The sequence below is a fragment of the Ictidomys tridecemlineatus genome, chromosome 4 (genome assembly GCF_052094955.1).
Source record: "Ictidomys tridecemlineatus isolate mIctTri1 chromosome 4, mIctTri1.hap1, whole genome shotgun sequence".
NCBI lineage: Eukaryota > Metazoa > Chordata > Mammalia > Rodentia > Sciuridae > Ictidomys > Ictidomys tridecemlineatus.
Genome location: NC_135480.1, coordinates 210,150,153 through 210,176,513, shown reverse-complemented (window position 1 = coordinate 210,176,513; position 26,361 = coordinate 210,150,153). Strand labels below are relative to the sequence as shown.

General features: G+C 47.2%; 1 protein-coding gene across 7 annotated transcripts in view; it reads right to left on the bottom strand.

The window, feature by feature from the left end:
• Ehmt1 (euchromatic histone lysine methyltransferase 1) overlaps positions 1 to 26,361 on the bottom strand; it is a 157,903-nt gene that overhangs the window by 48,613 nt on the left and 82,929 nt on the right. For 5 of the 7 annotated variants that reach the window (XM_078048823.1, XM_078048821.1, XM_078048822.1 and 2 more), the window contains 8 exons: positions 25,936 to 26,093; positions 25,184 to 25,372; positions 18,114 to 18,191; positions 16,295 to 16,415; positions 12,336 to 12,467; positions 9,701 to 9,846; positions 2,010 to 2,153; positions 370 to 596 (listed from right to left, as the gene is read on the bottom strand). In XM_078048823.1, the coding sequence (XP_077904949.1) occupies positions 370 to 596; positions 2,010 to 2,153; positions 9,701 to 9,846; positions 12,336 to 12,467; positions 16,295 to 16,415; positions 18,114 to 18,191; positions 25,184 to 25,372; positions 25,936 to 26,093 (1,195 nt within the window). The remainder of the gene's footprint in view (positions 1 to 369; positions 597 to 2,009; positions 2,154 to 9,700; positions 9,847 to 12,335; positions 12,468 to 16,294; positions 16,416 to 18,113; positions 18,192 to 25,183; positions 25,373 to 25,935; positions 26,094 to 26,361) is intronic. The other 2 variants (XM_078048820.1, XM_078048819.1) reach the window with 2 other exon arrangements.

Here is a 26,361-nt window from a genome sequence, read left to right as displayed (position 1 = left end):
TATATAAATGGCAATAAATTAATGTCAGCTGTTTCTTAAATGTCAAAAATCACAATAAGCATCAGAGCTGGCTGAGATTAAGATGGGTGGAGTGCCTGTAATCCTAGTGCCTCAGGAGGCTGGAACAGGAGGAGGCAAGTTCCAGGCCAGCAAGGGTAACTTAGTGAGACCCTGTCTCAAAATAAAAAATAGTGAAGGGCTAGGGATGTGGTTCAGAGGCAGACACCCCTAAGTTCAATACCCAGTACCATTTAAAAAAAAAAAAAAGGTAGGCCAAGACTTCGGCATAAAGCAGGAGAAACCAATAACTAGAGGGACCCAACAGGGGCTCGGTCCAGAGAATCCAGTCAGAGTCACTTGGTCAAGTACCTGCCCGTGGTCGTGTCAGCCCTGCCCTCGGTGACCAGGCTCTTTTCCTGCCCAGGGGCCAGGGTCACTGTGGATGTCGTGTCTGCTTTCGCTATGGTCACCTCTTTGGCCTTGGAGGTGTCCTCCCCACAGTGGGGACAATAGCTGGCATTGTTGACTCGAGAGGCACAGTCCTTGTGGAAACGATGAGAGATGGTGCTCTCGGGCTGACATTCCATGAAATTACCCTAAAGATAGGAAGACAAAAGTCACTCTTTGAAAAAACTGGAGCTAACATTCAAAAAAATAGCTCTACTGAGCCAGGCAGATAGGGCAAGCAGGTGAACCAGGTAGGCCCTTAGTCCTAGCCCCATGCTGCTGAGAAGCAAGAACAGTGTGTCTGCTTAGAGCGCTCACATCTGCCAGCAATTTCCACAGAGAACAGAAGCCACAGAGGTCACCTCGGTGCCCCCAGCCCCCCAGTAACCATCGTTGTTCAGATTCTCTAGCCAAGCAAGAGACTTCATAAGAGATATGGTCCAGGAGGATTTCAGAGGGCCCATGTTCTGCAGAGCAGACGGTACAAGAGTCTTGGGTCACAGAGTGAAGGAGACACCGCTGGCATTTCAGTGAGTACTGTGCAAACAAGCACCATGAGAATGGCCACTCTTGTAAAAAGCTAGATAAGAAGGGCTGGGGTTTTATCTCAGAGATAGAGTGCTCGCCTAGCATGTGCAAGACCTCAACACCACATTAAAAAAAATAATTAATTAATTTTAAAAAAGGATTGTGTCCAACTACACCTAAAAAATAAATATTAAAAAAACCAAAACAAGGGGGCTGGGGATGTGGCTCAAGCGGTAGCGCGCTCGCCTGGCATGCGTGCGGCCCGGGTTCAATCCTCAGCACCACATACCAACAAAGATGTTGTGTCCGCCGAGAACTAAAAAATAAAGATTAAAAATTCTCTCTCTCTCTCTCCCCTCTCACTCTCTCTTTAAAAAAGAAAAAGAAAAAAAAAAAAGAAAAAGAAAAAAAAAAAACCAAAACAAACAAACAAAACCGCTAGACAAGAAGATGTAGAGAAGCGGCTCTCCTTGGCAGAACAAAAAGGGTGCTGGAAGATAAGGTAGGATATAAGGTGTGGAATCCAAGCTAAGACCTGGAGTGGAAGCTCCTGGCCAGGTTCACAAAGGAGCAGCAGATATTTGCAGAAGCGTGAGGCTAGACGAAAAGGCAAGTGCTGCCCACCAGGGCTCCATGGGGAAGGAACCTGTTCGGGGGGTCTTGGGCACTGGTGAGGAGATATCTGAGGGAGTCAATGAAGACAAGATCCTAGCCACAACAGGAAGGTGCAGGAGAGGGAAGATGTGTCTCCCGTCTAACTCAGGAGTTCACAGTGCAGGGAGCAGAGGATGCTCCACAGGCAGGACTGAGCATGTCTAAGGGCATGTCTAACTGGGAGCAGTGGTGCACGCCTATAAACCCAGCAACTTAGGAAGCTGAGGCAGGAGGATCGCAAGTTCAAAGTCAGCCTCAGCAACTCAGTGAGACCTTGTCTCGCTGAAGACCTACTCAGGGTGGGCCCCAGACTTGGGACAAGTCACTGGGATGAGTTTCTAGAGGACATGAAAGGCCCACCAGGTGGGCTGGGCTCTTACCGCTGTGCAGAAGTAGCCGCAGCCAGGACAGCATTGGTGCTTCACCATGCGGCCTCGATGGTCCTCACACAGCACCAAGAGTGGCGCCTTGTTGGACGGTCGCATCAGCTCATACTTGACCACACTGTTCGTGCACCGGCCCAACTGCAATCAGACAAGACCAGGGGTTAGTGACAGAGTTGTGAAAAAACAGCATCCCCACCTGCCAGGCCCTGGCAAGTGCCTGATATAGAGGTGGTGTTCAGCAAGTTCGAGCTGACTATAGAAGCCATGGGCAGTGCAAGGCAGGTCTCGACTGGGAACACACATAGCAGCACTCGCTGCACACCTGCCAGCACTGGGAACCTAAGAAAGGAAGTCTCGTTTTCTGCACCGCCTGTGGAAGGCAGCAGCCAAGGGACCACACTGAGGGGACCAGCAGCTTCACTCAAGCAGAAATTAGGACATTATCAGGGTGAGAGGAGAAAAGGATGGCACAGAACATTATGGTGAGCTGTAGGAAACGACATGACCAACTCCTGAGTAGACCAGACCAGTGGGAGGAGCCTACACAACAGGGTCAGAGCCGAGGTGTGAGATAGCTGGAAGAAATGTCCTCTGGTCTACCTGAGGGGTGTGGGCCCTGGAGGTCCTGAAAGGCTAGACTCAGGGACAATCCTGGAGGAAAGCAAAGGCAACTCTGAGGTGAGGACACCTGAAAGACTATGTGCTGCCAGGCACCAGACAGCAGGTAGCTGTTTGCCACACAGACAAAGGGTGCTGCTGGTTAACATGTAAAGCTTTTGGGAGCCAGTAAGAAAGTAAAAATAGCCCAACAAAAGAAACAGTGGCAATTCACAAACTACTACAAGTGCTCCCAAAACAAATGAGACAATGTTCGAATATCCTGGTGATCAAAGAAATGTGACATAACAGCCTCCAGCATTCTTTCACTCTGCTGGATGCCACCGGTCTTTCAACCTGTCTCCAGATACGAGCTTGCAACAAGAGAAAAGCAGGAACAACACAGGTCCCTCCACAGGGGCAGGACATTCCCAGGTGGTACACATGACCTGCCAGACCAGCAAGGGGCTTCACCCAGAATTGTGTAAGCATCACTAGGGAGGTGTTTTGTTTTGTTAAGATAGTATGGGCATTACCCTATATGCATTCAACAAAAAATGGAAGGGGAAGAAACAGGGCCTATACATCCTAAAAAAGCCATCCACTCCCTGACAACACCAAATGACCCACTCTGAGCCCTGGTCAAGACCTGCTAGGTGCAGACTGTTCACACCTGCCAATTTGGAAAACTATTTGCAATACATTAAAGGAAAAAGCAAGTCATTTGGAAAAAGAAACTTGATGTGGTATATACACAACCAAGTCTAGAAGGACACACAAAAATAGTAAGAACCTCAATTCTGGAGTCAGAGGCAAATTTATACTTCCTTCTTTGTGCATGTCTGAAGTTTTATAATAAGTACAACTTATTCATAGTCATGAAAATGATAAAATGCATGATTCTACCCGGCTGCTGAAATAAGTTGGGGTAGAGGGTCCTGCTGACTTGGCAGAATGCAAACAGGGTGGTGTTTTAGAAAGAGGACTTCAAAGGAACGACAGTGGAACCTAGTCAGGGATGCAAAACAGAGGTACAAAAGAAAAAGTAGGTGAGCGAGGCAGGGGCACATCAGCACTCAAAGCAGCCCCAGAAGGCTCCCCAGGAATGTGTGGTAGAGCAGCAGCACAGGGCAAGCACTGGGAAGGATGGAAAGCAACTGGGCAATCAGGCACTGAGTTGGCAAAACAGACTCAAACCTGCCTGCCTCTGGGCAGAGACAAGGGCAGACAGAATACTGGGACTGAAGGCCTGGCACCACCCACTTCAGGAAGAGAACACCAGGCACCCAGGCCTCAACACACCTGCCATCACCTAGGCCTTCCTGCAGCTGTAGAGGGCTTCGCTGTTTCACTAAACATTCTGTTCAGAAGTTTCAAGAACACAGAGCAAAGAACAATGCCCACAAGGGCAGTACCTAATTTCAAGAATCACTAGCATACTCTGCTCTCATTTGAGCTGCATCCCCATGACACTTCTGCTCAGGAAATACGGGCTGGTGCATTCATGGGTGAAATCAAACCATTTTGCTCTTAAATATTTCAGATGTACTGCTAATAAGCCATATTTAACATAACCTTAAGGCCATCCTCAACCCCAAAACAGCAGTAATGAAATCCTCAGAGCAGTGAGACCCAGGTTCAAAAGCTTTCACACTGGTCCATCAAGACACACAAGCTGAGCACAGGGCACCTGCTGGTCCCCTAATCCTCTGCAGGGTTGCCTCTCCTTTGCTTCTGCTCCTGTTATTCACCTATTGAAGAACCTGGACAGATTTTGGACAGCTACTCCCACAGGCTCTCTTCCTCAGGGTCCTCTCTATCCCCTAAGCCCCTGAAGCCTGGCAGTGGGATCTAGGCCACCTCCAGGCCAAGGTGAAAGCCTGAGTCTACCTTGGACTCCACTGGCTTACAGCGACTTGCCTAGCAGCACAGCCAGGTATGTCCAGAGGCAAGAACCTTCCTCCTGTACCACGGCCCAAGCAGGTGCAACCAGGTGCAGCAAGGGCAGGAAAGCCCTGGATAGTGTACCTAGCATCTAGGCTCTCGAAGAGATGGTACCATGCAGCACAGGGCTCTCCCGAGCAAGCTGAGGAAAGATGAAGGCTGAGGTCAACAGCTAAAACCTGGACAAGGTGGCACAGACATGGTGCTGAGGGGGCTTGTGTGCAAGAGGCACTGGCACACCCTCAATACAGAGATGACATCTACTCTGGGGCTGGAATAAGAGGGCAAACTGTCCACTACACGAGACAGAACATTCTGAGAATGCAAAGTTTCAAAACATTCTCTCCCAAGTACTCTCTCAAGAAGGGACTCAAGGTAATGCCACTAAGAGGGAGCCAGACACGTGTGCCCCCGCAGGAGAGAGATGAGACGGGTCTGAAGAGACTCACAAAGACACCAACCCCCATCAGTTAGAGGTGAGTTTACAGAAAGTACATAGAAAACAAAAAATGGAACACATGGTATTCTTAACTCTGAGGGGAGATATATTTTAAGTGGTTCCAGAAAGGAAATGGAATTAGGCATCCCACCTGCTCTGCTATGAACAATTCAGCATCCCAGGTGCTGCTAAACCAGATCACAGACAGCCCAGACTGAGGCAGGCCCAGAGCATAGCAAGAAGGGGGACCGAGGCAGTGCCACATGGGAAGGCAAGGAACGAGAGGAGAAAGCACGTCTTTCGGTAGGGGGAAAACACTAGGAGAAACCAGGAGACCAGAGGTTGTCTGGGGGCACGCCTTAAACGCACTGCCATTCTGAGACAGACACCAGAGTTGTCCTGCTTCCCCCACCCCCACCCTACCCATCATGCAAAGGGCAACGGCCATCTCTGTGGTCAGAAGGCAGTGGTCATTCTGGGGGGAAGTGTGAGGAGGTTCAGAACAGATGCACTTCTCTGTCCTAAAAGTTGAAGAGGCAAAGATGCTTCCAGCCAGGGTGCTGACAGTTCTGCCTGATGCCATTCTCCTAGGACAGGCAGTGCCCCAACTCCCCAGAGAGCCTGGGGCCACCCAAAGAACCAAAAGTGGGGCTACCCTCCAGGTTGGGGCTGACCATGAGTCCCAGCTTTCCAGCAGAAAACACGGAAAGAAGTGACGCAGGTCACAACTCACCGATGTCCCAGTTGGGTTGCCAAAGGCCAACATAGCTGCAAAGGGACAAAGTCCAGGGGCCACAGCCCTGGAAACCAGCACTCAATGGTGCTCACAGGTATGGGGCAGGCACAGGCCAGAAGACGCCTCCTTGACTTGGGGAAGACGGTGAGCTCAAGGTAAAATATAAACCCACAGGACTATCTGCCAGCACAGCACCCAACTCAATAAGGTGACTCTGGAATAGTGATCCTCTATGGGGGCAATTTTGCACATCCAAACTCCCAACAACATTTGACAATTTGTGGGGACATTTGTGATTATAGCTAGGGAAATTAACTGCACCTGATAGATGGAGACCAGAGATGCTGTTAAACATTCAACATCCAACAGGAAGCACCTCCCCATGACAAAGAATTATTTGACCCAAAAGATCAACAATGCTAAAGTTTGAACCCACTGTCAAGCGAAGAAACAATCATCAAAGAAAGATCTGGGGGACCCAAATGCTGGATTTCAGCCTGGGAATCTAAAAGAAGCCAATGTAAATGAAATAAATACATAATAACAAAGAGTTCAATACAGTCATCTGAGTATCCCCAATCTCGAGCCCAAATGCTCCAAAACACAAAACTTTTTGAGCATCAGTAACTCTTTTGACTTCTACCATATGCAAATTATGCTTCCACACACCTGAGTGAAAAACAGTCAAGAGAGAGAGGAGTTATACAAGAGGATCAGCTTCTGGCCAATGCTGAGATAGACTTAGCACAAAAGAAGATCAACACCTTTCACGGAAGACAACTAACCTGGGCAACTTATTGTGACCTCATTTCAAAATCAAAACTGAAAAGGTCTGAGGATGTAGCTCACTGATAGGTTGCCCCAGGTTCAATCTCTAGTACCACTAAAATAAATAAAGAAAAAACAATAAACTTATCATATTAATATAAAGAACACATTTTAATATAAAACTGTTTCCTGAAGCATTGTTTAAAAATTTATTTTGAAGGGCCCAGGACAAAACTCAGGGCCTTGCACATGCTAAGGAGATGCTTTACCACACACACTCTGCCCTCCCAAACATCACAAATTTGTAAGGAGTATCATTGTCTTCTATTATTTGCAAAATTCTTTAATATCTAGTTTAAATAATAAAAGATGAGGGATTTTGGGCTGCGGATGTGGCTAAAGCTGTAGCCTGGCATGCGTGCGGCCCGGGTTCGATCCTCAGCACCACATACAAACAAACATGTTGTGTCCGCTGAAAACTAACTAACTAAATATTAAAATTCTCTCTCTCTCTCTCAAAAAAAAAAAAAAAAAAAGATGAGGGAGTCTCATATCTGCTTCTGCAGTCACAGAGCAGATAACTGTGGATAATCTTTCCATAAGTGATGGTTTCTTAAGGATCTATTGCAAGATGGAATTTCTCCATGACCAATGCACTTCTAGTTGCTCATACTTGGAACCAATCTTTTACCCTGCATGATTCAATGACATTGGAAGTTGCTGAGGACGTAGCTCAGTGGCAGAGCATCCTTGGATTTGATCCCAACAAGGGGGTGGGGGGGTGGAATGGGGGGACATAGTACAACACACAAGACAAGACATATAGCCTCTTAGTGTCATCAAGGAAAACAGTTCTGACCTCACAGACCCTGCCCCATCAACAGGAAGAGGATCCAATATGGGTTAACGTGGAGCTATCTGAACTTCAACAATAACACAAAGAATTACACCCATCAAACATTACTAAATTCATGAGTTCATAATGATGTTACAAAAGGAAGAACTGGTCAACTTTAGAAGCTGATAGAAAACAATTCAGTACCTCAAGGACTGGCAAACAAAAGGCCTGTCTTGCCTTTGGGAGGTGCTGCTGGGTAAAGAGGCAGCAGAGACATTTCAGCCAATAAATGCAAGATAACCCACAGATTCAGGAGAGCACCATTCTGAAACCTCCCACACATCAAAAACACAGGCATCAGGCATCAACAGCTGCTAACACCAGAGAAAGGGAGACAAGCAACTATATGAGGCCTGGTCTTGGGCCAATACCTCCATGGTCATGCAAAGGGATTGAGCTAAATCTGTTCCATCTCCTTATCAAGCTGCAGTTTTGCCAAAAAATACAGAGGGACCTACTGAACTATGATCTGAGTGTGGGATTCACAGGTCCAGAAGGCAGGAACCTTGAGGGTCTGACAGCCTGGGTGGGTGGGGAGAGAGTCAAGTTCATTTCTTGACCTTGATTTTGATGGTGCTTCCAGAACTCACCTGAGATGAACTGGCTAAACCCGACATTTGCTTTGTAGTTTTCTAGATCTAATTTTACATCAAACGCAGAAAAGACCATAAGTTCATAAGATGCTAAAGGGAGAAGGGAGGGGCGGCAAACCAAGCCCACTGCACACCACCAGAGGCTGTCGGAGCCCAGTGCCTTCCTCTGAGAAGAAAGACGTAGCCAGGCATCCTGCCCATCTGGTATGAAACTAGCCTAGCAGACGAGGGAAAAGTGGGCTGTAGTAAAAACTTCCCACAGCAGGACAATGAAGGAAAATCCGCCGTTCTGCTGGTGGAGGCAGAAGCAAGCGAGGGCCTGGGCTGAGCCACATCACCTTCTCACTGTAGAAAGCTCCTCTTATAATGCAGTTAAGGGCTCTAAAGAGTTCGAGCATGTCAAAAACGTGGCAAGTTGCACCTGTGAGGAGCTGCAGAGCCGCCACAGCCTGGGAGAAGCCAACAAGCGCTGGTCTCTTCCTCTGGCAAGACACAAACTAAGAACTTGGAGGAGGACACTAACCAAAAGAAGACCAGCTCTGGCACCAGGACATGTTTGTGATATCCTCCGTAACCCAGGGGTTTTCATGTGGTTCCAGGGCTAGAAGCATCAGCAGAAACAGCACCTTTCTAGAGAAGCGAGATCAGCCAGAAGCAAGAACCAGCGAGATCCATGGACCAGGAACTTTGGCTATATGCAGAGGAGCCAGGAAAGGACCACCAAGTGAGTTTCCAACAGCTCAGCCAATGCTGGCCCCTCACAACATGGGGCAACACTGGCTGGCCTCTGAACAGGCCCATTCCTGCTGCTCTTTCCCTGGAGCCAGGGACCTGGACAGGGAGCTGCCTGGCCTCTGTGCCCTGATCTGTGAGCACAAGGAGATCGCAGGCCCTACACATGGAATGGCTCAGGCAGCACCCTGCATAGAGACATGCTATGAGCTGCTTTGCTATCAACACTTCATTCATTTCTAAAACTTACAGCTAAGACTCAAAACTTCAGCCAATGAGAGAAGCTCCAAAGAAGAGGGCTAGAAGACAGGACCAAGGCACCACGTCTGACCCCATCCATCCCCTAGAAGGCATAGGCCTGGGACAGGGGACCTCTCCTGGCCTCATGCCAACAAGCTCTCTGCTCAGCCCTTCCCCACAGCCACCCACTGCTAAGTGGCTCCACGGGCTGAAAGAAATCTTGCCAAACAGCTGTGGAGAAATTCTCAGAAAAGGCTTTCCCTCTCCGCACTGCCTGTTCTTCCTCTTCTCTTCTGGACGGAGCAAGGGAGAAAGCGACAGTGAAACCCTCTCAGTGTCTGAGTCATAGATGGCAGGGGGGAAGTAACTCAATTTCACAAAATTGTCTGTCTTAACCTGTCTTGCCAGGAGCCACTATCCTGGGCAGCAGGATATCCTGCTGGTGTGATTCTCCTGCCTCTACCTGCTCACATATGAAATCGCAGCACAGTAGGAAAGACCCCCCCCACAAAGGCCCAAAAGAAGCCACTTTTATTCAGTGCGCCTACCAACCCCCTTTTTAACAAACTCTGGGCCTGCATGGTCCTGTACTAACTCCCAGGATCTACTAGAGAGATTTCGAACCGCACTTCCCAATGACACCAACTGGGAGCCACAATCTGGAATTTAATGGGAGCTCTGTACTTTCTGGGGCATGACAGACCAACATTGCTTTGTAGTGAAAATAAACTTGCTTACTTGGTGGTCCACACTTTCGGTAGCCATGCACTGGTTGTTGGCCAGGGTGGTGATCTCGCGGCTCTTGGGGGTCTCCATCCGGCAGCTGCAGAGAGGCACTTCCTGGAGGCCATCTGTCTCGAGCATGTCCGGACCGCTAGCCAGCCCTAAGTCACATAGACACATGTCAGCCAGGGCAACCCTGACTTTCCAGGGGCTATCCAGAGAGCAGCTCATCTTCACAGGACCTCACGCATGGGAGCAGAAGCAGCATGGCTCACAGCAGTGCTCTCAGCAGGAAGTGCAGGAAGCCCCTTGACACCCACCCCCGAATAGCACCAGGAGCCACCTGTGCCTCTCCCACTGCCCGCCACCTGCCAGGTCCCAAGAAAAATGTGTCAATCCATGTTCTTGGGCCCATGTCCATGGTCAACAGGAGAGGCTGCATCATCATCAGCCACTCCCAAATCTTTTGGTTTCCACACAAAGAAACATCCACTACACGTTGAGACCTTGTGTTCCTCACTTGGTTTTAAGAATACCACCACAGAAAATTAAATTTGGAAGCCTTCAATAATGATTTAGTTATCACATAGAGTATTATTCACCTATCACCATAGTCCAAAGAGCCCACTTATTAGCTGAAGAAAGAAAGAATTGGGGAAAACGAGGAAATAAACTAAATGACAATCAGGGCAAAGAAGGCTGCTAATGGCAACAGCACTTATCACTAATAGAGAAGAGGCTGATATGGAGTGGTTCCTGCCTCCCCTGGCCAGGGGCAGGGTACTCTAGAAAGCAGAAACTGGCCCCTCTGAAAGAGGAAGGGCAGAGGGTGGAAGCTGCCAGGAAGACCCTCAAGTCTGGCTAGCAGCTGCAGGGTTGGTTGCTTCCAATGGGATCCAGCTACCCAGCCTGTCCTGTCTTGTGAGACAGTTAAAGCTGAAATTAAAAGGTGGGCCAATGTTTCAAACACTATTCCCTTTATTAAAAATAATTAACTCTTGTACTCATGTCTACAAGTAACTGTCAAAGTAAATGAAAATGAAGACCTGGCCCAAGGAATCCCTGAGGGGACAGAGCCACCTGGGTCTTGACAGTGTGCAGACATAATGAAACTAGGCTGTGTCTTCTGAACTTCTGTACTGCAGAAAAATGAAGCTCCAGCTCCACTGGTCAGAAACCAAAACCAAGGGCTGCACAAGTAGCTTGCCAGAAGGACAGAGTGAATAACTCAACCTGGCACTCCCTCTGCAGAGTCCTGAGCCCCTCCCTCTTCATAGCTGCTGGACTCCACTATTCAAACGAGCTCTTCAGAAGTGTGTTCTTGCCTCAGTTTCCCTCCAGCAGTACCATGTTGAGTAGAGGATGTGCCTTCCCCCATGAAGCTGCTCACTATCCCTGGTGCTTACTAGTAATCAATCTGATTTGGTGGCAGCCAGGAGGGAGTTTAGGCCCCTGCACGGGGTCCATAAATGAGAAACAGCCTACACCACAGGTCTCTGAGAAGAAAGGAGATCAGGACACATCACCTCCTGCTGCCTGGTTCCCAGCTCAGCCTCTGGATCACCCACAGCCCAAAAGATCAGGAAATGTGAGATAAGGCTCAAGTTGGATTCACTGTATGTTTAAAACCTTAAGCACCTTTGAGATGATCCTGACCAACAACATGGCTTTAAAAATGAGGAAACAGGCAAAATGCACGAAGAAGCATCTGGATAACTGTCCTCTGACCATGCTGTGCCCGCATGGCTGAGGCGGCTGAGGTGAGATGAAGAAGCACAGGTCATGCCTGACATGTTCTTGGGCTTGGGAGTACACTCCAATCCCCAGCAGTAAGGACTGCAGGCCTTTAAGAGAAAGCGGATGTGGCTCCCAGCCCTCCCATTGAGCTTCGCTCTGGTTACCTGCTGAGGTCATAAGCCACCCGACTCACCTCAACACACTTGAGAGCAAAGAGGATGAGAAAAGAAGCCAATGACTACAGAGATTTCTGACCTCAAAACAAAGATTCTCTCCTGAATGGCCTCCTGCTCCCACTGGCCAGCTCCTGAGGCCTCCTGACCTGCCTGAGACCTGGCTCTGCCACCACTCAGGTGTCCCTACTCCACACTAGAGCATGAGAACCATGAGCAACACTGCTTGTCTCTTCAAGGTGTTGCTCTCTGGACCAAAGGTATAGGAAACAGGTGTCAGGTGTTTTATTTTGTTGCAGGACACTCCTAAGGACATTAGCTTAGTGCCAGCCAGAGGGCAGGCTCCAGCCACTGGTTTCAAAGATCATCAGAGCACATTATTCAAAGTCAGGTCACCTATGTGTCCTGAAACACGGCCAGGGTGGAAGGGCATCTTTTCTTTAGGGATTCTGCAAAGAAACGTGTCTGGCTCAGGGTAGAGAACACTGCTAGACTCCTCGCAACCTGATCTTGAATGAGGTGTCAACTACTTTATTCTAAGAGGGCTCCCATGCTCTATGACTCTTGAGTGCTGAGAGTGACCTGACAAACAAATTCTGAACATCTGCCAGTCCACCTTTAAGGGATGCATTTAATCACATTTTCTATTAAAATTCAGTAGGGGGCATCGGGCTAATCCAGAGAATGAGACCAGTAAACGAAGAGCAAGATGGTGCAGTTATCACTACATCAACATTCACCTTCCGACTGGGAGGACAGAATCCCTTTGACACGGAGATCCAGTGAGTCCAGAGAAACTTCCATATATCCCGAGCTGTCTCCCGGAGCTGTCTGCTCGGAGCTTCCTGGAGATGGCTTACACACCTCGGAACCTACACATAGAAGGCACACACCATGAGAATGTGCAACGGCCACCCACTGACAGCACCTGGGCGAGAGGCCAGTCCCTAGGACAGGGCTGACCCTGAGAGACCCATCCAACCCTAACCACAATGCCAACTGCCTGGGCCACTCCAGTTACACTACTGCTTTTCTCCTCTGCCTGCCGTTTTTCTCATCCCCAGCTGGCTCCACCTGAATGTGGAAGGAAACTGCATCAAGGCACTCGCATACTATCATAGTTACCTCTGTGACTACACCAGGTGGATAAAAACTGTTAAATAATCAAGAAAATAAATACAAGTGTGGTGTACATTCCATAAATTACTTTAAAATAAGACAGAAAAATCCAACTGGCACAAGTGAAAGACCAACTGATGACAATGTGTGCAGAGTGACAGGGGTCGGCACTAGCTAGAGGCTCTGGCTTGCTCATTGTCCTGACTGACACACAGAAGTTCCACAGGAAGGTTAGCGTCAGCCCCACCAGGCACAAGGTCTGTGAAGCAAAGCTCTCACTAAAGGCAAGAAAATCGAGGCATGCCAAGGAAGACCACTGCAGAGATGGGCTGGCGCCACTGGTTTTGCAACATGCCCCTCTCCCTTGAGGACACAGGATGGCAGCAGGAGTATGCCGGCCTGACCCGGCTTCCCAGGAGGCCTTAGAGGGACACGCAAAGCTGAATACTTGGCACTGTACAGACATTTCACTGGGAAGCCTAAGAAGAGTGTGCGTTTACAATGGATATCTAACACCAGCAAGAGGTGAAGGACCATGCTTCACACAAGCTTCTAACCTCATCAAGTGGAAATAAAAGAACCACTGATAAAGAGAGACTTTTCATTCACATTGTATTCTGTATCCTAGACCTTAGATAGAAAAGTAAACTACTTTGAAAAATCAGCAATTTGAAGAACATAAATAGTCTTCATATAATTTAAACACTTAAAGATATAACAACTCCTGTGCGAGTAAACATTAGGCATACATTTTACCTGTCACAGCCAAGATGACAAAAACCAAAACTTCTACCCCTCAAGAACAACCTTTCTTCTTGGAGCTACAAATAGTAGGTCAGCCAATAATAAAAAACCACATCAGTATTCTCATGATCCCAAGTGAAAACAAGGAAACACAAATGAAGGAGCAGATGAGCTCAGAGGGAGGCACTCAAGTTTAGCACCATAAAACCCGCATGGCCCTCCCCACCTCAGGGCTGCCTCCGGGACTTAGGGGCAGTGAGCCTCTTGCATGTCAGGGGAAGCTACAAGCACAGCTGAATGAGGGGAAAGAGCAAAGTGCTGCAACCCTGAGGAGTGGCACAAAGAGAACACACAAGTAAGTGGGACAGAGTAGAAAGCCCAGACTAGCCCCCTCATTCAATATCCACCAATATTCCCAGGAAACCCAATAGGGCAGGCTGCACCCTGCTCCAAGGGACTCGCACTCCACAGCACAGCTGCGCCTGGCCTCCCAGGACTCCACTTTATACAGCACTAGTTTGCCAAGAGCAGCTCCATTTTGAGTTAAATGTCGAAGTAGAATGACTCCACCTTGTTCAAGTCAACAGCCACCGTCTGCCCAGCACCACCCTAAAGAAAAACCAGGCCCCTGCGCTCATCAAACACACCAAACCAAACACAGCAACCCCCTGGCCCAAGACCCATGGCAGGAGGTGCACCCTGAGACTGGGTAGGGTGGCATGCACCAACCCATCATCAGCCAGCCAGTCTGAATGTGCCATGACATTAACTGGAAAATCTCCAGCTCCCTGTCCCTGTCCCCCAGCTCAGCTCCATCTCCCTGGCTTTGAAAGCATCTGCCTTCAGGACCCTGGCCTAGAGTCAGTCCTGTGCTCCGACAGCTCTGCACCCTGAACAAGCTCTTCAGCCTACTCTGCACCTGCCCTCTGCTCTCACTCAGTGCCACCTCCAGAAACCCTGTGGCCACCTTATCCTTGCTCAGCCTTTCTGCAATCTAGAAATCCCGCCATGTGTAAGTGTGACTTGAGTATTACAGAGATGAGCGGTTATGGTTAGAGTAAAAGAACCCGCAACTGCCGGGCTCAGGAGCACTCAGAGAACTGCCACGGATGAAAGTGGGGTAGCACGTGAATTCACTGTTACTCAGGAAGTTCTGCCTCCGTGGAAAGACACAGACACTTGCACTCGACAAAAGAAAAGTCATCTAGACTGATGGTGCACATCAGCTGCCCATCCATAAGAGGGAGCTGAGCTCTTCATGTCACCATGTTCAAACATTGCCTCAAAATGCACCAGAACTATCTGTGAGTACTTCAACTGCACAACTTCATGAGAAAATGCGGGACAAGATCCTGATGAACTGAGTTAGTCAAAGATCTTTTTGCCCCCTTCTTTTTTTCTCTCCTTGGTACTGAGGATTGAACCCAAGGATGTAGCTTTACCAACCCTTTATTAAGTCAAAGATTGCTCAATGCATGAAAAGCATGAATAAGAAAAGAATTAATAAATTAGACTTCAACAAAAAATTTTAACTGTTGCTCTGACCCTAAACAGACTAGGTACAAATGTATACAAAACATCCATCTGATTAGACATCTATCTAAAATCTTAAAGACCTTTTACAACTCAGAACAAAACCACCCTGGTTTTGAAAGAGAACAAAAGATACACACACACTTCACAAAAGGAAATGAACAAAGGCTAAAAGGTGCGACTTCATTATTCATCAAGTAAAAGCAAACAACTGTCAAGAGACACCCCGAACACCTCCTAGAACCACTGAAATTAAATAGACCAACCCTAACAAGTGCTGGTAAGCACAGAGAGGAGCGGAACCCTCCAGTACTTTTGTGAGGATGTGAAGTAGGACCTGTGCTTTAAAAAATAGCTGAGCAAACAGCACAACCCAGTCACACCTCTGCTCGAGACCCATTTGAGACACCATCCACTGCAGCTTCCCTGAGAGCCCAAACTGGGAGAGCCAAGTGTACCTACAGAACAGTAGTTGAGCCACAGCTTGCACGTAGTGGGACGCTTCTCAGCAATGACAGGGACAGACCACTGACGTGCAGCAGTAGCCCTCTGCAACAATTGTGCTGAAAGGAGTCATAAGGAAAAAGCCCACACGGAGCAATTCCATTCACACAGAATTCTACCAAGTGCTAATGCATCAGCGGCACAGGGCAGATTGGGGTGCATGGGAAGAGGAAAAGAGCCTGGGGAAGGGACAGGTTCTTGATGGCAGCGGGGCACACAGGGAATCTGGGGTGGAGAGAACCCAGGTAATGTGGCTATGGTGAGGGCTCCACGGTTGTAGACACATTAACTCATTAAAAAGTGGTTTAGCTATGTATGTTTTATGGTATGCCAGTCCACATAAATGAAGTTTTAAAAAAAAAAAAAAAAAAAAGAACATTGACCTTGGCAATGACCCTGTGGCCTCATTCACTCAACAATCACTGCCAGAACAGGAGTGCTGCCACAAGGCCAGAAGCTGCCATATAGATCAGGCACAGCCACACAGGTGGCTACATAATCACAGACCTCCCTCCTTCAAGCAGCGTGGGAAACGTCTATAGGCCACAGGTTGCTAGTCACCCTGTGTAGGTGTCAAATGAAAGATCACCTCAGCTTAGCATTCAGCAATGAAGCCAAGATCAGCAGGTTTGTCCAGAGAAGACCAGGTGAAGGGCACTGAGTTTCTCTGATGAGGTCATTTGAAACATTTGTCAACAGTGGATCCTCCTTTCAAATAAAATCCTATGCAGAGCCCCAGCCCTAGGCCTGCCACTTGGCCTGGAGATGCCCACACAGGTGCAGGGGCCACTGCGCTTACCAAGCGCACCACAGGGCTTCTTTCTACTTCTCCTCCTCCTTTTCCGAGCCGGCTTGATCCAGGGGCTCTCAGTCTTTCCTCTCCTCTTGAGAAATTTCTTCTTGATGCTGGATTCAGAACTCTGGAGGACCAAAGGGCAGGAACGTCAGAAGCAAAGCAGGGGAGCTCTCAAGAGCAAAAAGGACTAGGAGTTGTCTGCCTGTAAAATAAAATACTTGCTATGTCTTGATTCTTCTTTTAGCAGATTCACTTCACTTCTAGACATTCTTCTGGGTCACATTCTAAAGATACCCATGCTGTTCCCTAAACATCTCTCCAAGCTCAGTCCTTTTAGAGGCAAAAAAAGCCAAGAAACCTAAAATGGAACTCATAACTCTTATTGAATTTCACACAAAGGAAAGGAATAGATTGGAAAATCCTACCCAGGAACTAAGTAAATAAGCTCAGTAGGAGAATACACTTTCCATCACGTGTCCCTTCGTCCTGTTCATGAGAAAAGGAACAATGCTCAGAGTGCCTGGACTCCAAGTCACAAGCCAGTTAAAGACACAGCAAGATGCCTGAGCATCTGTTCCTAAGATCTGGATGCAGGAAGGGCATTCAACCTCCTGGAATCACAACTGGCACATAGCACAGACTCCTAGCCCTGACTAGCACAAGAGAGGGACAAGACACAATGGCAGCATGGGGTCTCATCACCCTCCTTCCCATGGACACAGGCAGACACTTGAGAACGCTGTGCTCAACACATGGGAAAAAACACACTGCACAGCATGCCAGCCATTCAGACAGACTGACACATGTCCTGCCACAGCCATGTGCAGGAGCCCCAGGGTCTGGGGACTGTGCTGGGGACCATCTTGACTGCACACACCCGTGCTTGTCCAGTGTCCCTCCCTTTAAACAGCCCTTGCTCCACCCTGCAATCCAGCATAGCAAAGTTTCCAAAAGAACTGTAAATACTACACTCTGCCACTACCCTGATCCTGCTCCTTCCACCCATCACCCAAAAAACACATGTCCATGCCACACCTAACAGTCTATGTGTGTTTTATTTCCTTCACTGGGCAGCAGGCTGATGCCGTGGGCCACTCCTTCCCTCTTCAGAGCTGTTCATAGGTCATGTGCCCCAAACCCCCAGGCTTTCTCCCACAGCAGAGCCCTCCTTCAGGATCTCATGGGCTGTTGCCTCCTGTGCACAGTGCTCACACACAGGGTTTCCTGAGGCTCCATCCTAGGGCCTCAGCACATTTCCCCATTTCTAAGCTTCTCCACTCCCTGAACCCTCAGGGCCTGCTTCTGTCACTTGGCTATGTGCTAGGCACAAGAGACCTCACTGTGGGCAGAATAGAGCCCTGTTCCCTCCTGTCCCTCACGGTGTTGCAACTAACCCACCAGAGTCCTGTCCATGCTCTGTTACAACACCTCATATCAAATGCTACCTTCACCCTCACAGCAGCCACTGTAGCAGGATCCCACACCATGTGCCATACCACTTACATGGGACAACCAGCACGTGGACTCGCACACCCTCCCCTCAGCCTGGAGATCAGCACTAACTCTGCACAGGCAGGACAAGCCTACACCAGGCCTGGCCTATTGCTATACCATAAAAGGCCACACGGCCCTTGGGCTCTGCCTGGCACCACATTATGACTGTGTGGGTCCCTTCACCTATTCTCCCAAGAGCAGGACCTCTGCCTGCCTGTGCCAAGCCCCAGTACCAGAACAGGCTGACTCTCAGCAAACAACAGGGCAACTACAGCGCTTCTTGCACCTCCTCCACTGCACACAGAGGCCAGGCCATGTGCTGGATTACCAGGTCAGACTCGTCTCCGCCGTCCTCGTCCTCCCCAGTATCAGCCGACTCCTGCTCCTCCTCTGACTCGCCATCCATCTGAGCAGCCAAAGAGCCGGACGGAGGGGTGGGGGGGTGGGGGGGGTTGAAAAAAACCAAAAACAAAAACCAATTAGTTTCTTTAATGGCAGACAAATGAATTGGAAACAGACTTTTAAAAATACATCAGCAGGGCATGCTGGAGGCACACGCAGGAAAGATCCCATCGTCTGTCCACTGTCCAAGTGGGCTGCCTCTCTGGCTTTGGCCAAGGGGTATCCAGCCTGAGTTTCCATTCCTGCTCCTTGGCAGTGTCTCCATATCATGATGGGAAGGCGACACTCTCTGTGTACTCGGAATTCAAAACATGGCAGGTATCCATAAAAAGGAAGATAAGAGCTGGGGTTGTGGCTCAGAGGTAGAGTGCTCTCCTAGCACAAAAGGAGCTCTGGGTTCGATCCTCAGCACCACATAAAAATAAAATAAAGGTACTGTGTCCATCTACAACTAAAACAAAATATTAGGTGGGAGGTGCAAAACTTAAAAAGTGAAAGCATTCTCAAGAGGCCACAATATAATACACAATCAGGTCTACACTGACAATATCCTAGTCCAATCCCCGGAGCCACAACTACCATGCTACCTCACTCCTTCCAACAAGTGTGCTGCCACACATGGCGTGCAGCTTCACATCAGAACAGAGATACCTTGTTTTCCTACTGAGCTGAGTGACACTGGCCATGTATCAGTACATGTCTGTTGCAAAGGCACTAAAACATGTGGACACTAAAACATGTGGGCATACATTCAGCTCTTGCCCACCCACTTCCCAAGGTGGCTATGGCCTCCTGCATACTGACTTCATGCTCTGTGGCCTGGTGATTTCACTGTATCCTACCCTCTAAATCAGCAATGTCTTCCAGGACAAACACACAGATGGGAGAGATGTAGAACCTCTGGGTCACCTCCCCGACTATGATCTTCCACCAACAATGCGCAAAGAGGAACCACCAATCTTTCAACAGACTCTCACCGATGCTTAGATCTCACTTCCCCACACACAACAGGACCTGAGTCTTCTGTAACTTCTTAGTACTTTTCTATTTCTTCTACTGCATCTTGCATGCTCCATCCTCAGCCCATTTTCAGACTTGGACCTGGTTTTCTTATTGTAAAATTTACTTTTTTATAAAGTATGTTATCAACATTTTTCATACCAAAATTTTCTCATCTTGCATTCCTAAACCTTTCAAAATTCCTCCCAAATTCTGTAAAGTCCAAAAAGCTTCTAAACCACATGATCAGGTTAGTCACAGAAACAACCCACCTTCTCAGTACCAATTTGTTTTAGTCAGTTTCTTCGCTGCTGTGACCAAAAGACTCAATTAGAGGATAAAAATTTATTTGGGGGCTCACAGTTTTAGAGGTCTCAGTCTACAGATGGCTGACTGCATTCCTCGGGGCCTGGCATGAGGCAGAACATCATGGCAGAAGTGTGTTGCAGAGGAAAGCAGCTGAGGACATGGCACCACGAAGCTGAGAGAAGCAATCACAGCTCATATTTTAGGTGTTGATATTGTGATTTGCCTCCCCCAGTCTTGGTCCTTAAAGATCCACACTGACATATCTGCCAAGCACTGACAGACAAGACTGACCCACGGCTGGTCACTGCTCACTACTATTTGGATGTGTGTACTGTTTTACTTAGAAAAGTTTAAAAGTGCCTCTAGGCATTTGCCAATTTTGCTGATAATGCTGACGTTTCATTCTCTAAGTGCTTGTGACAGCCACACAAGGAAACAGGTGTTTACATCCTGCTCACATAAGTTCAGCTCAGCAGCTATGGTAGTTTTCAGCTGATCTTCCAGGACTTTCAGAAAGATGATCACATTCCCAGAAACTCTTTTCTCTTGTCCTTTTAAATATTGATGTTTCTTTCTGGCTCTTCCCTACAGCATCAGACAGAACAGCTGGTGCTGTTGTGTCCACATCAAGAGATGAAAGCAGCTATCCCACCTTCATTTTACAACTGATAACAGAAATGCTTTGACTTTTTACCACTAAATATAACCTTTTTTGTAGTGTTCTGACATGTTGAGTCATTTTTTTTAAAAACTATGAATTTTATTTTAATTCATTGGTCAGGACTAGCCCTTGCCCAGCCACCAGTCAGCTCCTGCCAGCCCTCTACCCAGGAACACATGACTGTGGGGGTATGACCCAGTTATGAGTTCGGCCTAAGAGGCAAAGGTTCAGCTCTCCCCAACCAGCACCCAGAATGGTGGCTGCACCCAACTGTCAGTCCTTGTGAATAGTGTCCAATCCAAGGGAAGAGACAAGGTCACCAACTTTTCAGGGAAAATGCAAGCCACTATACATATGAAGGCTCACTGCTAGGTCAAAGAACTCCTACAAAATGACTTTTTCAAAGGACAAATGACCCAGTAGATGAATGGCTGAGACCTGAACAGGCATTTCAAAAAGGCATCCAAACTGCAAGTTGACATACAAAAAGGACTCAACCTTCTTGGGAATCAGGAAAGTGAAATTAAAACTATACTGCATTAGCGCTTTACACTCACCACTCAGAGACAGTTGGCAGCACTGCCAACTGGTGCAGCCACCCTACAGGGAAACCTGCACGCAGAGTCATGGGTGTAACGAAGCACAGACTCCACTCCCAGTGTACACCAGGGATCACCCACACACAGGGGTGCTGCTGGCACTGCCACATGGAACAGCCCTCCCTGGAAACAACCCAAAAACTATGGCCTTGGGACCCCATACTCTGAAAAAATGACTGAGAACTATGGAGAGCTTTTATTAACATGGGTTACATCTACTAACCTTTACTGCAGTAGAAATTTAGGCTGACAATGTTCAAACCACAAGGACACAGGTAATTAGCTGCCCAAGCAAAGACAGCAACATGGCCACTCCCCTGAAGGAGACGGAGGAACAGACATCTCAGCAATTCTGAGGTAACAGTTTTGATCCTGTAGATCTCCTTACAGAGCCTCAGAAACCCAACAGTCCAACTGGAAGACCACTGTTGTATGATGACAAAAATTAACAAACAACATAAAAACCCAAAACACAATAATATTGAATAAAATAAGTCATATTTTAAAAATGTAAGCACGCATACTATATGATTTTATTTATAAAGAACAAAACCAAAAAATCCAATCCTACAGTGGGAGCACACAGACAGGGATCCCTTATGGAGGGTCAGGGAGGCTGTGGAAGTGGTGAGAGCCAAGGTTTTGACCTAGGTGAGGTCGCACAGGTATGTCACACTTCAGTAATGACAGCGGTACAGCTGTCCTATGTGTAGGTGCAGAGTAATCTCCCAAATTCAAAGAATAGAAAGCTGAACTCAATAAAATGCTACTAACCTATCAGCTATTATCCATTCTGAGACAAAGCCTTGCCATGTTGCCCAGGCTCAAGCAATCTTCCTGCCTCAGCCTACAGATTAGCTGGCACCTGGCTTAAAATACTTTTCAAACTCAAACATATCTGACCTGCAAACTCAGTCACTCCTGCTAACAGATATCCCTGGGAGAGAAGCCTGGCCTTCTGTGGTCATTGCCATTTCAGCACACAACTGCATCTGACTCAGGGTTCATTCAGCAAGCCTATACTTTGAGTCCTGTGCAAAGGTAGCCTACAGGTCAGCTTCAGAACAAGCTAAAGAGCTTCATTCTGCCTTTGTCCTCTGGAAGGGTTTACACAATAAAACTTCTACCGATTATGTCTGTGGAGATTTACTCCTGCCATCTTGCTTTCCAATGACCATATTTTCTTCTTGGTTCTTTTTGTTCAAGCTTCAAAGTTATTTAATTTTTAATTTCATTTCAATACCTAAGTTACTCAGGGTTACTCAGTATCTAGATTCTCTGGAAGACAAATACCTCAACCAAAGATGGAATCCAGAAATACTCAAACTCACATGCCATCTGGTGTAGAATTCAGCTGGCATTTTAAATCAGCAGGAGAAGGAAATGTCAAGCAATAAATGGAGAGAAAACTCTGGCCCAGCTATTCTGAGGGAAGCCCTGGGTCCCTAACCTTGTGTCTTATTCTAAAAGCTCTATTGAGATATAATTTATAAAAAAAAGAGATATAATTTATATACCATAAACTTCACCTGCATTGAGTGTATCTACCCCACATTTTATCACAATAAAATTCTGAATCAAATATTTGTATAGAATGAATGAAATCAAAGTATTAGACGATAGCTTATGACAATTTTTTAAAACCAATAGTGAAAAAGATCAGTTTATCATAGTTAGAACACAGAACCTGAAAGTCCTAAAGAAACGGACTAGTGTCTGTGATCTCAGACAACTGACAAGACACCAAGGAAACAAACCACTCCAAACTTGCTTAGGCTCCTAGGACTGTACCTCTAAGAGATAAGCACCCCAGCAGAAAGGTGGGCAAAGCATACCTAGCAGGTGTTTTCTAAAACAACAAGCCAACAGCCACCAAATGTGTGAGAAGCTGCTCACTCTCAACAATGTAACACTAGCATTCCAACAACGCAGATTAGCTGGGGAAGATGAGAAAAACCATGCCTCTCAGCTAGAAGTATATATTACTCCAAAGTACATTCAACAAAGTGTTGCCTAAAACAGGAAAATGATCAAATCCATAGAGAAGGCTGGGTTCAATCCCTGATACCAAAAGGGGGCGCAGGAGAAACACAGTCAAATCCACAGCATGGAGTGTGAGGCAGGAGTGAAAACACTTCTCTGCACAGAATTGGGAGTGTGCATTACACACAACCCCTTTGCAGAGGGGAGTAAGTGCTGGCCAGGGTCAGGATCAGGATCACAAAGCACACCAGAGCTACCGCACAATGGGATTATGATACTATTTTTTCCTTCCTTATACTTCACTATAGGGAAAAAAAAATGCAACAAGTATTTTACAATAAATAATTTTTAAAATCCCTTTACATCTCTAATATTAACTTTTTCCACCAATTTACTTTTGAATAATTGAGAGCCGGAAGTAACATTTTAAATTTGCCCTAAAACCTGTAAAAAAGGAATAATAATAATCCATAAAAATGAGTCGAAAATTAAAGTAAAAATAAGAAAGGACACCAGGTGCAGTGATGCAGGTCTGTAATCCCAGCAGCTTCAGAGGCTGAGGCAGGAGGATCACAAGTTCAAAGCCAGCCTCAGAAACTTAGTAAGGACCTAAGCAACTCAGTGAGACCCTATCTCTAAAAAAAATAAAAAAAAAAAAAAAAAAAAAAGAAATAAATAAATAAAAAGAGCTGGGGATGTGGCTCAGTGGTTAAGCATCCCTGGGTTCAATTCCTGAAACCTAAGTAAATTAATTAATAAAAGAAGAAAAGACATGCCCCAAATTCTGACAGATGAAAGTGCTTGGTACTGATGGAGTACAAAGCTAAGCAACAAAATGATACCTCTAAAATAAGTCACTGAACTGTATCATCTGCAAATGCTATGCCTAATGCTGGCCTGGGATAATTCACCAGACAGAGGCTTCATCTTAAATGAAGATGGAGAACCTCTGCTAAAGATTCTGCAAAGAAGTCTGACATATTTGAACAATACACCACTAATGTTTAGGCAGTCTGATTCTCAGCCTCCCAATGCTGCTCCTAGTAAGCATGTCACTTCTAACTTATCCCTCTCAGAACTGAAAGAACATAAAATTTATGCCTAAACTTCAAAGCTTGCTCACAAATTCTAAGAACTTGCCAAGCTGGCATCAGCAGTAACCCCAGATGGTTTTCTGGAGCACCCAGACAGTTCCCTGGAGCACCCACAGAAGGTTCCTAGGAATACCTGCAGATAGTTCCCAGAAGCATTCCAGACTGCTCCCAGGAGTACCCACAGATCACCCGCAGGAGCACTCATGAATGGTGCCATGCCTACCAAGGGGAGCAATATGGCTGAGACAAGACTATCCAGTGCTCATCCTCAAAGGACTTGGAATAAATGGTCTATAAAGAAAGCATGCCTCACATCCTTGAGGAGCAGAACTATGTACCATTCCACAGGCCGCTCAGGGAGCCTTGGATACACACTCTGCAAGGAGGGCAGAGGCTTCAACCTGCACGAGCATGATAGCCCCAGCATGGAGAGTGTATAGGATAGAATGAGGCCAGTCTCGAAAAGGCATCAGTCAAAATCAGCTGCTGAGCATGGTGGTACACAGACATAATTTCAGCAACTTGGGAGACAGAGACAGGAGCATCACAAATTTGGGGTCAGTGTCAGGAAACTTGGTTAGACACTGTCCACCCTGCCCCCTAAAAATGATTATAAACAGACATTGAGGGCACACAGAAGGTCACTGATTAATGCTTCAGATTATTATATTCTTTTTCTATCTTACCCGCCCCCAACACCAGTACTGGAGACTGAATCCAGGGGTGTTCTACCACTAAGCTACGTTCTCAGCCTTTATTTTTTATTTTGAGATAGGATCTTGCTGAGTTGCCCAGGCTCAACTAGAACTTGTGATTCTCCTGCTTCAGCCTCCTGAGGTGCTGGAATTACAGGAGTGCACCACTACACCCAGCTTCCAGCTGGATTATTGATATTGTTATTCTTGCCAACCTGGAACTTAAGAAGAAGCTCGTGAGGCTTTATGTCAATGATGCTGTACAGGAAGAAAAACATTCCTAAGATGAAAATAAATGAATAATTCCAAGGAAATAAATATAAAACTCAAAGCCAAAAGTATATAGGAGCCAGGATCGAGAGTTCAAAGCCAGCCTCACCAACAGCAATGAACTAAGCAACTCACTTGAGACCCTGTCTCTAAATAAAATACAAAATAGGGCTGGGATGTGGCTCAGTGGTTGAGTGCCCCTGAGTTCAATCTCTGGTACCAAAAAAAAAAAAAAAAAAAGTAAATAGAAAAAAAAAAGTTTTTATGAATAAAAAGTATGCAGGACATTTCATGCGGGCCCAGAGCACCCCAAGTGCTGACTCTTGGAACCTATGGCCAGCTCTGGGATTCCTGTCATCTGCAACACCACCCAAACATGGTCCTACCTTTGGGGCCCGGTCAGTTTCGGACATGTTCTCTTTAGAAGTCCTGCTATCCTCTGGGGGAAATGCAACAGCCTGCTCGGCTCCATGGTCCTCATCCTCCTCAAGCTCGTCAGAGTCATCCTCTTCTGAGTCCATCTCCAAGCTCTCTCCATTCACATGAAGGTTGCTGTCGCCCAAGGCCTTTTCACCCTGGAACACACAGATGTACAGTGCTCAAGGACAACCGCAGCAGTCACCAACAGGCCTGTCAGCTCCCACATGAGCCTCAGTAATCATGGGAGATGGAGGGCCTGCTGGGCCAGGATGGACACGGCAGTGGTGCCCACTCATGGTGTACCTCAGGTGACAGGAAATGAAGAACAACAAACTGGGCCAGGGACGCAGGAGTGGTATCCACCCATTATGCACCTCAGATGATGGGAGACGAAGAACCTGCTGGGCCAAGGACCCAAAAGTGGTGCCCACCTACTGTGTGACTTAGGTCATGGGAGTGGAAAGACCTGCTGGGCCAGGGATACAACGGTGATGCCCAGTGCCTAAAGCCTGGCTGGTGGGAGTCAGGGTGAGAAGAAGGAGGAAGGTGGGTCTTCAACAACCCACCTAGGCATAGAAGCTGTGCCCTACAGCAGAGGGATCAAGGGAAGGTCATGCAAATTACTGACAACCTCACAGGATGCTCCTTGGCCAAGGAAGCCCTGCACAGAGGTACAAATTCAAGCACTTACGGTACTCAGCACACACGTCCCTCTTACCTTGGAGCCCACAGTGGAATGAGTTAGACTCTTAAACATCTCAATCACCGTCCTCTGCTTTAAGACTTTGGTCTTTTTCTTAGGAACCAGGCTGTAGGTTCCCATCCTTCGTTTTTTCTTCCGAGATACTGCAGCTGCTAAAACAAAAGGCAAGCAAGCTAAAAAAAAAAAAAAGTCAAAAGGGGACAAAAGAGGAAAAGAAATACCATTCAAATGTTTTTAGAGGTAGGAGACAGTTTATAAAATCTGATTACCACAGTCAGCAGCAAATCCCATGGCACCAGGCACACTTCTTATGGACTGAAACAGGATGACTTGTCCCTACTTGTTATAAATTGCAGAGAAAGGCAAAGCACTTTCCAGATCAGGTTTCCTTCAGAATCTGAGCAGACACTGCCATCCCACCTTGCAGGAAGGAAACCACTA